Source organism: Cryptomeria japonica, chromosome 2, assembly GCF_030272615.1.
Source record: "Cryptomeria japonica chromosome 2, Sugi_1.0, whole genome shotgun sequence".
Classification (NCBI taxonomy): domain Eukaryota; kingdom Viridiplantae; phylum Streptophyta; class Pinopsida; order Cupressales; family Cupressaceae; genus Cryptomeria; species Cryptomeria japonica.
In genome coordinates, this window is record NC_081406.1 from 120,095,871 (window position 1) to 120,108,720 (window position 12,850).

General features: G+C 35.0%; 2 protein-coding genes across 2 annotated transcripts; one reads left to right on the plus strand and one right to left on the minus strand.

The window, feature by feature from the left end:
* Positions 1–1,146: 1,146 nt before the first annotated feature.
* Positions 1,147–4,250, plus strand: LOC131049887 (LRR receptor-like serine/threonine-protein kinase FLS2). Its single transcript, XM_057983969.2, has 2 exons — positions 1,147–3,685; positions 3,868–4,250. The coding sequence occupies exons 1-2, from the start codon at positions 1,147–1,149 to the stop codon at positions 4,248–4,250; spliced, it is 2,922 nt and encodes a 973-aa protein (XP_057839952.2).
* A 4,284-nt stretch (positions 4,251–8,534) lies between these two features.
* On the minus strand, positions 8,535–10,227 carry LOC131049888 (BURP domain-containing protein 16). Its single transcript, XM_059213196.1, has 4 exons — positions 10,180–10,227; positions 9,060–9,917; positions 8,810–8,883; positions 8,535–8,601 (listed from the first exon to the last, which is right to left on the minus strand). Exons 1-4 carry the CDS (start codon positions 10,225–10,227, stop codon positions 8,535–8,537), a joined length of 1,047 nt encoding a protein of 348 aa, XP_059069179.1.
* Positions 10,228–12,850: the final 2,623 nt, after the last annotated feature.

Here is a 12,850-nt window from a genome sequence, read left to right on the forward strand (position 1 = left end):
CAGTAGAAATTTTATCAGAGGTTTTACCGGTAAGGTTAGAGCAACCGGCAAGCTACCAAATAGAACTACAATTGTGTGAACCGGCAAGGGAGATTCAGGAAGAAAGTTGCAAAAGGTGAAGGATATAAGAGAGTGTATCGGTGAAGGGTATGCAAGATAGAATTAGAGCAAAAAAGGTATAAACAAAGAACAAAAAACCAACAAAGAACTAAGCAAGGGAGAACTGGTTGAGAAGAGTTAAACAGGTGAAGTATTTTGATTGCAAGAGTTACAAAACTCATTTGTAAAAAGACTACAACTATTGTATTAATCTAATCTATTGTATATCACTGAGTTGGAGCTCAGTGCAGGGGTTGGTGCTCCTTGGGTTGGTGCCCGAAACTTTGTAATCAGTGTTTACTGTGAGGGTAGATTGGAGTAGTAGTCTCCAACACCATTTCTCACCAATGTTTTTCCCACGTTGGGTTTTCCTCGTATATCCAGTGTTATGTGTTGAGTATCTTTGTGTGTTTGCATTTGATCAGTTTCCTTAGCTCGTCGGTATATCCTTCTTGTGTCTGATTTGCTAACCGGTACCAAGAGTTAAGTTTAAAAGGTTTAGAATATTAGGAACCACTGATTCACCCCCTCTCAATAGTACATTGTGGTCAACATGCCCATTGCACACAAAGGTGCAATTACTAGTATAATTGATTTGCAGAGACTAGGACCAACAAATCAGTGGAAACAAACAAAAGCCCACACAAAAAAAAATTGAAAATTAAAGCTCAACAAATATCTTTGAACAAAATATGTAGCATGCATGGGTTTGCGACTTCTCCTACGTAGGAAAAGCAGCAACATTCGAGGTCACTCCCGCGCTCATATCTCACGACAGCCTTACGAGGTTCTCTACTATCAATTTTAATTAAAAATCAAATATATATATATAGAAAGAGTTTGGGATCAAATCAAATAAAAATTTTTGGACAATCCGTATCTCAATTTACTGTAACTTGTCCACATTTGTATTTGTTTCTCTTATATCCAACTCAAAGTTAAACTGAATACCCTGCCTCTTCTGGATTCCTGGAACATTTTTCCTTCTGTGTTCTGTCAATCTTGTCATATGTGTTCTGTCAATCTCGTCATTAATTGATTATAGTGATGGCTTGTTTTGAAGTATATGTGGCGTTCATTTCAGTTTTGGCAGTGAACATAAAAGGGACGACTATCCCACGGGATGCAGAGTCGCTCCTAGCTCTGAAACAGAGCTTCACTGGCTTTCCCCTCGACGATTGGTTGGAGGGGAACCTCTCCAACTTCTGTACTTGGACGGGTGTCACCTGTGACCATTCCAATCAAAGCGTAATAGCCCTCAATCTCCAAAACAAGGCCATCTTTGGCTCCTTACCACTACACTTCCCCATCTTTAGCCACCTTACTACACTCAATCTTTCCTCCAATCGTATTAGCGGCCAAATTCCGTCCTCTGGCTTCGCGTCCTGCTCTGCTCTCACTTTTCTCTCTCTGGACCGAAACAATTTCACCGGCCCACTTCCCTTATCTCTCTCCAACTGCACCGCGCTGAAAATACTTGACCTGTCTGAGAACGAGCTTATCGGTCCCATACCTTCCAGCCTTTCAAATTTATCAAACCTGCAGCAGCTCAACCTCCGTTATAACAATTTCGCGGGCCCAATTCCTGAATCTCTGTCAAACTGTACCAATCTGGTAGTGTTAGATTTATGTTTCAACTATTTAATCAACGGAACAATACCCAAAGGGCTGGGGCTTCTTACCAGGCTGCAAAACCTGGGCTTAAGCGGTAACCGTCTCTCCGGTCCAGTACCGGTGACCGTTATCTCCAATCTGACTCAGCTCCGGATATTGAAGGTGGGTCTCAACCGTATGAGCGGCCCGATTCCTTCATGGCTCGGTCAAATGCCATTCCTGGAAGAGCTATGGATGGGGGGAAGTCTATACGAAGGGCCCATTCCTTCTTCGCTGGGGAACATATCTTCTCTCAGAAAACTAAACATCTACAACAACACTCTCACAGGTAATATTCCGAAATCATTGGGCCAACTTTCCCGCCTGACCGTACTAAGCATCTCGTATAATTATCTCAGTGGCTGTCTTCCGGCGGAGCTGGGGAATCTTACAGTTTTGCAGATGGCAATTGTGAGGGGAAATTCATTAGGCGGAAGTATTCCGCCCGAGCTTGGCAGTTTGAAATTCCTTCAACAATTTGCAGCCGAAGAGAATAATTTCAGCGGAAGGATTCCAACGGAGCTGAGCAACTGTTCGGCACTGGGGATTCTCAGACTCCAGAGCAATCAGCTAAGCGGGTCCATACCCCCACAGCTTGGTCGCCTACGCTTACTGGCGGAATTGCACTTGGAGCAAAACCAATTGTCAGGAAAGATACCGGAATCCCTTTCAAACTGTACCAATCTTCAGGGTCTAACCCTCGGCTACAATCTGCTACAAGGTAACATTCCTCCCGCTATTGCAAACCTGCGGAATATAGTTCATTCATTTTCAATGCCCCGTAATCTACTCACTGGAAAAATTCCAGCAGAAATAGGGGGCATGCTGTCTGTTGCTGTAATAGACCTGGCCGGAAATCGTCTAGGCGGCGAAATCCCTGAGAGCTTGGGAAATTGCGTGGAGCTGCTGCAGCTGAACCTTTCAAACAATCAATTGAATGGTCGAATTCCGCAAACCTTGGGCTCACTTATTACTCTCACGGACTTGGATCTCTCTCTCAACAATTTATCTGGTCCCATACCAAGTTACCTTGGCGACATGGAAACACTTCGTTTTCTGAATCTTTCTTATAACCATCTGTCTGGTCCTATTCCCAGCCGGGGTGTCTTTAGAAATCTACCGACCAGCTCTTTCACTGGGAATTCTGATGTCTGCAGTCTACAATGCCCGAAATCATCAGCTCAATCTTCCAGCGGTCTCTCAAACCTATTCAAGTTCTTAATTATCCTGGGATTGTTTGCTTTTGGAGCTGTTGTTCTAACGGCCATGGTGTACTTGAATTTTCACAGGCGCAAAGCGATTGCTCCGGAGACCAACGATCAGTACCCAGAACAGAGGGATTCGTTTATGAAGAAAAATTTAGTCAAATTTAATTACCAAGAGCTCTTTCATGCGACTTCAGATTTTAGCGACACAAACATAATCGGCTCTGGTAGAATGGCAACCGTGTATTGTGGGAGGCTGAATATAACAAGCAGAGACCAAGCTGTAGCCGTGAAGAGATTCAAGGAAGATATCAACGACTGTGTTGCAGTGAGAGAGAGCCTGATTGCTGAGATCCAAGCACTGGCTATGACAAAACACCGTAATTTGGTTCGCTTGTTGGGCTACTGTTTGGATTCAAAGGCCATTGCTTTGGTGATGGAGATGATGCCGAATCGAACCTTGGCCGATCATATACAAGAAAAGACACTCACCTGGAGTATATGCTTGAGAATTGCGCGGGGCGTTGCTCAGGGCTTGAAGTACCTTCACCATGAATGCCCGCAGCAAGTTTTACACTGCGATTTAAAACCGTCCAACATCTTGCTAGACATGGACTTCGAGCCCGGGATTGCCGATTTCGGGATTTCCAGAATCCTGAACTACAATGACCTGAGCCGTGGATTTAGCATCTCCAATTTGCAAGGATCTATCGGTTACATGCCACCAGGTAAGCGCCTCTTAACCCATTCAAAAGTATGTGCAAATTTTCTGGTCCAAACTAATGTACGGAATCGTGTACATGCTTTCCAAGTTCTCTGGAATGAATACACAGGTTTCGATATTTGTTCTAATTCAATGAACACCAAATTTTTTTTAACACCGACAATTTTTTGTTTTTTGTTTTTTTAGAGTATGCTTTGAGTGGAAGAATGACAACGCGAGGAGACGTGTACGGCTATGGGGTTGTCATTCTAGAAATGGTATCAGGGCAAAATCCAACGTCCGAGATGTTTACAGAGGAAAATTCGCTTCCAATGTGGGCACTGAAGACTTCCATGGATGGCACTCCATTGCAGGTAATTGATACTCACCTTCATACGCTTGAAGGCTTGGCAGGAGACAGCGAGCAGGAAATGATTAATATGGTGCATTTGGGACTGGCTTGCACCTCGTCCAGACCTGAAAATCGCCCAACCATGAATGAGGTAGTCAGAATTCTGGAGAGAATTTCGGACGCGCGGACAACAACTAAGCTACCTTCGATCACGGAACAGAGAGAATCCACTTGCTAGGTTTGAAATTTTATGTTGGTAACCTAAGTGAGTTTGATGTACTCCCATGGGGTGCAATTAGTTGTATCACTAGGAGGTGCAAAGGGTACCTCCATAGGGTAATTTTCTTCCATTTCTTTAAAGAAATGTTATTAAATGTTCAATATAATATATATTACTTTTAAGTTCAGAAAGTTAGATATGAATTTGAGGGGTTGAGCTTAATTGTTTAAAATGTTGGGTTCTTAGTTTATAAGCTCAAGTTTTATTTCTCATAAGACCATCTAAAATGGAATTACAAATTGTGACTCATGATCTTGTATTGGTGATTTATAATATGTTGGTTTCTAAGGAGCTTTAGTGATCTAATGTTGATGCTCACATGAGAAGGGTATTTAGACTTTATAATTTATAGTATCAAATAAATGTTATTAAAATTGTGTCATCCTTATAATTTAAAGTATATATGAAATGTTCTTGGAATTTTGTCATTCTTATTTATGGTCTTTTTGGTTCTATAATTTTTTATCTACAATTAATGGCTATATCTATTACATTATCTTTTGTAAATTTTCAAGTTTCATCATTATTTGTTTTAGGTATTCACTCTTATCCAGAGCATTTAAATTGTCATGACATATTGGCTTGTGTCAACTCTCATGTATAAATATAAGTGTGATCCTATTTGAGTTTCCGCTTCAATAAAATGATTGTTGTGAATTTTGACTTTATTTATAATCACTTTTCTTGTCTTACAAATAAATAAAATTAATGATTAGAGGCATTGCCTTCATCCTAGAACTATGATTTATGCTTGGTTGTAAATCTCATAGAGTCTTGTTTCAAAAGTGTGTGTTGATTCTTTTTTACAATTTTATTAGGGATATTATAGTATTTTCATAAATTAGGACTTACTATGAGATGTAAATTGAATTTTGAGTGTTTAAGTCTTAAGGTTTAGATCTATATGATCATAAAATTTGTTGGAAAATGTGACTCAACTTTGTTCCTAATATTAATATTATAAAAGATGCAACTTTTGGACAAAAATAGAAAAATAATTCAATTTCTAGACTATATGTTTAATTTTTTATTGAAATAAAAATTCTCGGTTGCTCAATGAAATAGATCTATTTAATAATTTAATTAAAAAGGGGGCCCAATCAACCCACTAGATCAAAACTGACAACCTTCAAAAAAATTCATATGAAATGTAAACATTTGTTGGACATATAAACAAATTGTAAATGGGAGTTACACCTATTGGCCAGTTTATTATGTGTACTATGAAACCTCATAATGTATCTTTTAATAAAGGGATAATTTGGACACAACTTTTGCATGGTTTTGGCTCATGGATTTCTAATTATCATTTGATGGTTTTATGTTTTAAATAGAAAATGGTAGTTTCATAATATTTCTACTAATCAATAATGTACTATCCCAACAAATGTGATCTTGAATTTATAAATATGATCCCTTAAATTATATCAATGAACTAAGAAGACACCTAGATTCTAAAGAGGAAACTACATGACAACACCTTCTCAAGATTAATAAACAATGATCACATTGAGTCGTAAACTAGATATATGCAGTGACCCATAACCTAGATATATGCATTAACCTATTACCTAGATATATGATATTTAATCCCCTTTGATACACTTAAGACTAAATTCCATGTAAAAAATATCAAAAGATCCCTTACAACTAAAAAATTACATGTCTATAATAGTCCATATACATAAGAATGGTCCTACTAGTGACACATGTACTAATCTTATATCATAGAGAGGGATTCATCATCTAACCAAGTAATAAATTTACTATAGGCCCAAAGATACACATAATCAACCTTGCTGAAAATTAATGATGCTTAAAAACCTTTAAACCATACATTATCTCATACTACAAGTACCTAAAATCATGAAATGGGCCTCAAATTATTTCCTCTCTTGAAAGAGGAAAATAAATTTTGGCATTGTGTAAGTGAAGGGATTTATCTTGACAGATTAATAATTTTAGCTACTGTCAAAATGTATAGGATGACATATGATATTAGATTTCCTATATGTGGGTTTTTATATATTATGGTTTTACTACAAATAGCTACTTATAAGAATCCTTCTCGTGCATTAAATTCTCCTTGTCCTTTTAAGCCTCGTTGATATGATTTAATCTCTAAGAAGCATAACCCTTAACATCATGGATTCTAGTATTAGAACAACTACAAGCACCAATACTATATGTTAAACTATTTTAATGAATTAAGTATGGATTAATTCTTTATATCGACTATGGATAGTTCTCATAAGATCAATGGCTATTAAGGAGTATAAATAGGAAAGATTGTAAGACTCTACAAAGTGCATTACTACTTGTAGACATTCATAAGTGAGCATCTACCTTTTTTCCTTCATAAAAAAGAATCCACAAATATAGAGCCCACCATAAACCAACCATCTAGAGATCTATGATCATCTTTCATTTGCCCATATTTATACAACCTCGTTCAAATATTTTTTGATTGGTCCTATAAACCAATAGGAAATTCTTATGTGCTTGTCACTTGTGTAATGAACAACCATTGATTAAGAAATAATGATGTAATACTTTGGAACTTGTATGAAGAAGATTACCAATTGATATGTCTTCCTATAAAACACAAATACACCCAAATTTTTTATTTATTTTTCAATATATAGATATGAAAGCACCACTAAAGTTCCTAAAAATATCAACATCAAGTCACCTCCAATAAAATATTGTCCCATTTTTCTTTCTATGTACTAATAATTTGATAACATGCATGTGCACTCCAACCAATATGCCAATAATTATTTCCTTGACCAATGTATGCTTACCACATCATCATACCATGGTATCAAATTGTACTGACATAAAGCCTCCCATACACATAACCTATTGATAATGTGTACCAATTAACAACTAAAAGAAATGGGATATGACCTACTAATCCAAATGGTCATAAAACTATCTTACACCCATAAAATTAATTATTATCCAATAGATCAAAAAAATCAATAAAATATTATGAATTATTTCAAATATCCTAGAATTATTAGTAGGGTAGCTTTAAAAATTCATATTAAATAAATTAGTTATTCAAATCGAACTAGTTAAAATCAATAAAATCATAATGGATCAATCCTATTATTTTTAAAAGTCTAAGAATTATTTATATTTCATATCATTTTTTTCAAATTTGATCCAATAATAGTTCTCTAAGTTATTTGAATAGTTCATAATTAAAAAAAAAAGTGTAACATCCTATTTTAGGCTTGCTTTGTTCCACAAGCTTATATAATTGTGATAAATGAAGCTTTAATCATGACATAAGAAAATAATGACTAAAATAGAAAGCAATAATCTAGCAAAATAAAGGCATGGATTTAGGGCTCAATAAAGGTATTTGCATAGATTAGGGAAATGTAAAAAGAATCGATAGGAAATTGTAAGGTTTATTGTTAATAAGATTAAATCACTTTCATTATTCAACTATCCACATCAATATTATCAACTCTTACATTAATGTGTCTTAAAAATCTAGTTGTCGCACCAAGTCATTCTAATAGACACTACATTGCAATTCATTCAAGTATTAGGTCTCAAGATTCAATCACCTAATTATTATTATAACCAAATTAAATTGCATTTGAGTTGATGATAGTTGTCTTCCAATTCTTTCAAATTTCATTAATTCAATCAACAAAGCTTGTCTAGACTTAAAATTGTTACACAACAAGGTCCAAACAATGTTTAACAACACCACCAACCTTTTCCACTACAAGCAAAGGCATTAGCTAAATTTCTTCGTAGGTTCAAAGGGTCTACAAGAATTAAGATTCAATGTGTATAGAAATGATGAATTGATGGATTAAGGTCAAATCTCCAACTACGAGAATCAATTCCAAGCTCCCAAGTTCTTGCACATTTTTTAAATCTAAAGAGCTCAATCATTTCAATTCATTCATCCTAAATCTAATGTTTTATTTTATTTAAAAGTAATTTATTACAATATTTATCATTTCTTTCAAAACATATTTGTATTCTTTTCATTTTATTCCTATTTCAAATGCAATCAAATGTCATCTATATCTCAGTTCATACATCTAAAGCACTTTTATTATTAATAGTTATTTATATTTATTAGTTAAATAAATATTAAGGATTCCCTACAAGTTTTAACCAGATTTTAATGAGATTTCACATTAACACTTTATTTTTTATTTTTTATTTTTTACCAAAAGATATTGGAAATTTAGTTTAATGACCTAAAATTTAGCTCTTTACATTGTGAGGTCCCGTTATAACCTCTTGAACAATGTACAACAGCCCCTCATCCACACTGTGGTCAAATCATAAATTGAACCCATAATTTAGAATCCTAAAACAGCAAAATTTACAGATCTCTAGATATGTTGGAAAGTGAATAAACTAACCCATAAATCTAACACTTCATTTTTACAGATCTCTAGATATGTTGGAAAAGTTAAAAATTTCTACCTTATAAATTAATCTCTATTTATTCATATAACAAAACTAATAAAGCCAACCTGCAAACTGCAGTAACAAGAACAGACTGAAAACGTAGTACATCTAAAACCACCTCATGGTTAGACGGAAATGTCTATCCAGCCAACTAAGAAATAAATCATATGAAGAAAGCATTTAAACTTTTTCTTGTAAACTCTTCTTTAGGGTCTGCTTTTTAATTGACTGGATAGCCACTGGTTGCTTAGGCTTGGGTAGCCAGACCAACATGTCACCATAGACGAGGTGACAAGAAGCCCAATTTCCACGTACTCCATCAGAGAAATAATGACAGATTGCTGTAGCGTTCCTTACTACTTTTTCATCATCCTGCACAACCTCCAACTGCAGATCAAACACCTCACTTCCATTGAAAGAATGGCAATAAGTCATCCCATATGGAAACACGAAATTATGACAGGTTACGGGCGGTTTACCGCCCACAATATTCTCCCTCTTGGCCGCCATGGTAACCGTGACCCGCTGACCAGATCCTACAACAGATGGGTCACTAAGCAGCTCCACATCAGATCCCAAAAGAGACACCACGAATTCCACCATGCCCTCAATGGAGGTGCTGCAACTCTTCACTTCTCCTTCATCCTCCCTTTCTTCACAAATCCTCAGTGTGTCCACCATGCTGCGGGACATATTCGACTCTCTCGGGATGTCTAACAAGTTCAGAATTTGAGAAACATTTGCAGAAGAGAATGGTGGCATCATCTCTGCTAAGTCCTTGGGCAAAAATGACTTCAAATATTGAGGAAAGTTCAGATCCGGCAAGATTATTTGCCCCGACTCCCGCAGCTCTTCCTTGTCGAAGAACACGTGCTCCTTCTCTTCCTCAAGAGTGCCTTCTGATTTTCCATGAGATGAACCTCGTCTAAGAATATGAGGCACATCTTCACGGCATAACAAACCGGCAAACTTGCAGAATTGACCGGCATAAGTCGCGTCCATGTTCTTCAGCCCTGTGGCGAAATTCTGTACTTGCGTTGAAGAAAGAGGAGACAGACGAACTGCTAGCGTTTCGGGTATTCCAACCTCTGGAAGTTTGCTTCGCCACCACTCGCGCTGTAAATCTGCAGTGTTACTGCTGACGGCGCCAATCTTATCTAGCAAAATGATTGCCTGAAAATCAAATGAAATAGGAAATTGTAACATAAATAAATTAATTCATTGTTCAAAAAATGGTGAAGGATCTACAATGAATGAATTACAATTCTTTCATTATATAAGATCCTAAATTTCACGATTAGCTTTTTTTCATTTTATAAATGTTTTAAATACATGTAAAGACTTCTGAAACTTATCTTAAAAAAATTTCTTCATGATTACTAAACAAATTGAAAAAAAAAAAACGGAAAACTTATCAACCATCTGAAGAACTCACAGTTGCTGCTAGCACCAGCTGTAGCAGAACACTACTTGTTGCTGCCATTGCCTCTCACTGTAATTAACTGTAATTTGGTGTCTCTTTATAGGCAATTTTCCTTAAGCCGCCTCCGTATGGTGATACTAGTTTGCACGTAAAACCAAGGATGTTTGGTGGATTGAGGTTGATGGAGTGAGGAGCGTGGAGAGACTTGTATGGCTGACTCTAATTTATTTTTGTGGACCACATTTTATTATTACTATTCTCTCTTTCATTTGCCCGATGCGACAAAATGTCACGATTTTATTAACTAGTTAGAGAGAAGTCTCGAATTATCGCAATATTAATTTTTTTGGGTCAGGCACGTTTTTGGATTTGGGGCGTAGGTGAATTTCAATTTTATATTGCGTCAATAGAATAAAAAACTGAGAGAATTATATTCAATTTAATTATAAGTTTAAGAAGATAATGTAAAAACGATTCTTAGATGTCACGATAATTATTTTAATTAATATTAAGTTATATATTATGATATTGTGATTAATATTAGATAATTATATGATTATATTCTTAAATTTTAATATATGTTCTATTATCATATTTTTATATTCTTATTAAACTCTTTACAAAATTTAAAAAATTATATGAAAGTAACAGAAATAAAATGTTGAAGTTATTAAAATCAAATCAAATTTAATCTGAAGTAATTTAATCTTTTAAATGAAAATATGCTCATGTTTTTCGATTTTATACATGGAAATTATAAAAAATAAAAACAAATCCAATATGAAATTAAATCTTTTAATTTGAAACATGTTCATGTTGTCCACTTTATTTACTATTGGTCTTTTATTTTTAGTTCATGGTGTGTTGAGCTCCTACAGTGTTGTCGTTGTAGATTACGCCTATCAGTATAATTAGGCTATTTATTACATCTTTTAATTTATCTTTTTTAGTAATATAATTAATTAATAGAATCTATTTCACGTACTAAATAATTGTTTTTATTTTTATCGTTTGTGTGAATTTTTTCAAGAATTTTTTTTGGGTCTTCTCAATTAGGCCTGGTAGCAAGTTTAATATAGACTATCTTTTAAATTTTGTATTTTATGTTCTTCAAGCCAACTCTTTTAAGAAATCTAGTCAAAACATCATTGACACACACATAATTTACCTCAACTTAAGCAATAGAGGAATTATATTTATAAGCATCTCCTAGGTCATTATTGAATCAAAAATTTTGATAAAGAGATTACATATGAATTACACAACAAAAGCATTCACAGGCATCATTACTAGCATTTGTGTAGACATCGTCATCACCACTACACACATAATGTATCTTTGTGTACAATTAAAAGTTATATACTTCACACTTTCCAATTCTCCTTTTGTCCTCACCTATGTGCTATTTGGTCACATTTAGGGCTCATTTTACCTATTTTTTAACCTAGAGTCTCTCACTAATATGGCAAACACCTTGATGAGGATACACTATATTACAAACTTGACATTTTCTTCTACCTTTTTATTGGTGTGTCCTCTTAGGCATTATTGTATCCATGCAACTAATGTTGTACACTTGTGTTCCTAATCATAATTTGAATTCATTCCATTTTCCAGTTAATAACTAATTATCTTAATAGGTTTTCCAATGAAGATCTCACGAATAAGACATTATAATACTCACATTTGATCCTCTTTTGAAGCTCTTATTTCTCTCTTCTATACTCTTCCATGCTCTCTCATTCTTATGCACTCTCTTGGTGCTCCATACTATATTTTATTCCCCGACTCACTAATCCTCTACTAACATAATGTAGTCAAGTTAAAAAAAAATTGTACATATAGACTAGATTGTGAAGATTCATTGTCCTCCATTGCACATTCTTGAATTAGATATCACTTTGTGTCTCCCTCAAAAGCACTAAAGACATTATTATTCCGTTGCTAATCCCTGAAAGTCTTCTTCCCACATTCTACAAACGCATCAATCTCACCGTTACACTTAGGAAAACATACACTAGTGATTTTACCATACTTAAAGGTTAAAGTATGCCAATATATGGGCTTAACTAGGGAAATTTGCCTAGCAAACATGACCATTTTTCCCTCTTCATTCTTTAGTAGGTCATTTTTCTCATCTAGAGGTAAATTATACGATCATACAAGCACCACAAGTTTTTCATTTCCAAAAATTTTAGAAATTGATTAAATTCTAGAATATGTTTCCTATTACTCCTTTAAAAACCCAAGGAGGTATAGTTAGTAATATCTTGAGCTTAATATGATCATTTGATGTATTCTATCATTTACAAAGCCCCCTAGGGGATTTTAATGAGATTTCACATTAACACTTTTTATTTTTATTTTTTTTACCAAAAGAAATTAGAAGTTTCATCTAATGACTTTTAAAAATTAGCTCTTTACATTGTGAGGTCCCATTATAATCTCTTGAGTGATGTACAATAGACCTCATCCAGACAAATCATAAATTGAATCCACAACTTAAAATCCTAAAACAGCAAGAGAAAGTGAATAAACTAACCCATAAATCTAACAATTCATTTTTATTACACATCCTATTAGATCTCTAGATAATAGCAAAACTAATAAACAAGCCAGCAACAGCAGTAACAAGAACCACTGAATAGGTAGTATATCTGAAATCATCGGAAACCTCTATCCA